General features: G+C 41.2%; 1 protein-coding gene across 1 annotated transcript in view; it reads left to right on the plus strand.

Moving 5' to 3' along the window:
• Nucleotides 1-1,278, plus strand: part of LOC113816647 (uncharacterized) — a 4,041-nt gene extending 2,763 nt beyond the window's left edge. Inside the window, exon 4 of the mRNA XM_027368708.2 lies at nt 120-1,278. Within this exon, the coding sequence (XP_027224509.1) occupies nt 120-676 (557 nt within the window). The 3' untranslated portion in view covers nt 677-1,278. The remainder of the gene's footprint in view (nt 1-119) is intronic.
• Nucleotides 1,279-2,500: the final 1,222 nt, after the last annotated feature.

Genomic DNA, 2,500 nt, shown 5'->3' on the forward strand with positions numbered 1-2,500 from the left:
TGAGCACCCAGAAATTAGAAGAAATGTATGAACACTGATCCTGGAAGCTTTTTAAGCTTCCTTGTGATGCATGATAACAATTTCTTGTAATAATTACTACTGACGTTCTTTTTGTACAGGATACTCTACCTGGACACTGGGGCAGTTGGACTGGGGACACGTTATTCCTAATCTCAGTGTCTTGGACCTCATGAGAGAAGGCCTCTCTCGAGTGGTCCCTCTGCTGCATCGTATATCACTGCGAACTCGCGTCCTCGTGCTGTCGGAGAGTCGGCTAAAGCCCTTTGCGCGCCATAGCACCCCCATCCGACCCGCTATCTTCTCTGACAGCAACATCGAATGGAGTGACATGGTATTCCTCCATTACATTCGGGAGGTAGAAGAGTCCGAGATCCGAGGGCCCAATCCCTCTCGGGCTGAGAGGGACTGGCTCAAGGCCGACTCGGAGGGCCTCTGGTGGTGGGACTCGCTCCTGCCTCATGGTCTGGCCGTGAGGGCTCTGTGCGCGGAGCTGCATGCGGAGAACCTCACTCTCACGCCACAGTACGGCCGCTTGCGGTGCAACGACACCAACCATGATGGCGAGACAACGCGGGAAGTGGGGGCGACTATGCTGCTGAACCTTATGTGCAACACAGCTGTCACTTTGCAGGCCGACAGTGCTTGCTGCCAGTAGAAGTTCATTTTTCCATGAATACCTTGCTTCCATGAAAGATATTCGCTACTTTATTTTTATTGTAACCTGTATTTATGTATAATTATATCCATGATTTTTTTAGCTGATGATATATATAAACTAAAACCAAAATTACATGTGATAAAGGGGGTGAAAATAAAACGGACTATTTGTAAAGCAATTCATTCTTGAGAGTGAATTAATAACTGAAATGGGTATCCCTAAAGAAAAATTATATCCAGTAGAAATGACATATACAGTAAGTCATCATTATAGTATGCTTCACATTAACTAATCAAAATATAATGTAAAACCAAAAGGGGTGACGGTATTTACATGAATTCGGAATGAAGTAATATAAAGAAAATAATTTCCTAAACCAAAATTACTTCCCTTTTATCCACACTTCTGGAATAATTAATACACGAGTGGTGTGTTTCTCGTCCGCGTCTGATTTGCGAAGACTAGCTTCGCTTGGGCCTTTACTGATCTGTGTCCCGGCCTATAGCAGCTATTTCTGTCTCAATTGATTCCCTTTCAGTGAATGCCTACCGTGGTGTCCGGTTGCCAACTGGCGCTCCAGCCGCCACAATGTAAGCCGACACTAACCACGACGGCGAGACTACACTGGAAGTGGGAGTGACTATGTTGCTCAATTTCATATGCAACACTGCTGTCAGTTTACATGTTGACAACGCATGTTGCCAATAGCTGACTGCCCTGAATAAATTTCATTTGTTCGGGACTGCACTACAATGTATAAGTGCTTTACCAACTATTAATTTTATTTTCAATAATTCTGTCATATAAAGATTGTTAATTGTACACAAATACATCGCTACACGAGTTACACAATGCATGTGAACTTGTATGAAAACACACCGCAGTAGGTAAAAGGGCTGGAGGACCATGTAGTCGCCTCGATCCTCCCAATGGTCTTCTGGATCTACTAAATCACAAATAGGTCTTTAGAGTGCCGGAATAAAGGTCTACATAATTAATCACTCCTGAAACATCTATCATATTAGGTAGTCAAGCCACACTTTTACTTTTTCACTGGAAAGACACACTTGGTCCCAAAAGTACATGCCAAAGGTTTAATATTTTAGAACTTGACATATTCATTTTTTTGTATCTTGTGATTGACCATCTTTACCAGAAGTCAGCAGTTGCGAAGGTACCAGATGGAACTCGGGGATATAGTACATCACCGCAATACCACTCCCCCTTCATCCCTACCTGTCAGCAGCCAGGAGTTAATAGTGATACAACACTGCTTATCTGATATTGTTACGTGACATAGTAAGTGCGTAATTTGAATCAAATGACTTCCATGTCAATTATCCCACTCAGCTATATAACTAATTACGAATTGTAGTGGGGTATAAGGTGTAAGCATGAAAAGAAAGTGTCCAAACTGCATTGTTATTGTAACGGGGTGTAAGGCAGAATTTAGCAGAACCAAGGTATTTTAACACAAGTAGTCCCACTATCTTGATGAAAATTCTAATTGGCAACTTCTGAGCTAAGCCCCGACTCTTCGCCTTTATTAATTGCAAATATCTTTTTTTCTTATTTTCTCGTTTTTTTTTTCAACCAATTTTTGCAGTTGACGCAGAACTATTTTCAAAGAAAATGTACTGAAAAAAGCACTTACTAAAAGTTATCACAGACTGACTGAATCAAAAGGGGGAGAAACCAATGGCGTAATCACTTTTAGCCAATGAGAGTATGCCATGCCATGTGAAGATATACCAAAATGAATAATTATTTGTATAATTTGCTTAATATTGTTATAATTACCAGAAGTAAAACAAAAAATCC

The sequence above is a fragment of the Penaeus vannamei genome, chromosome 28 (genome assembly GCF_042767895.1).
Source record: "Penaeus vannamei isolate JL-2024 chromosome 28, ASM4276789v1, whole genome shotgun sequence".
In the NCBI taxonomy this organism is placed as follows: domain Eukaryota; kingdom Metazoa; phylum Arthropoda; class Malacostraca; order Decapoda; family Penaeidae; genus Penaeus; species Penaeus vannamei.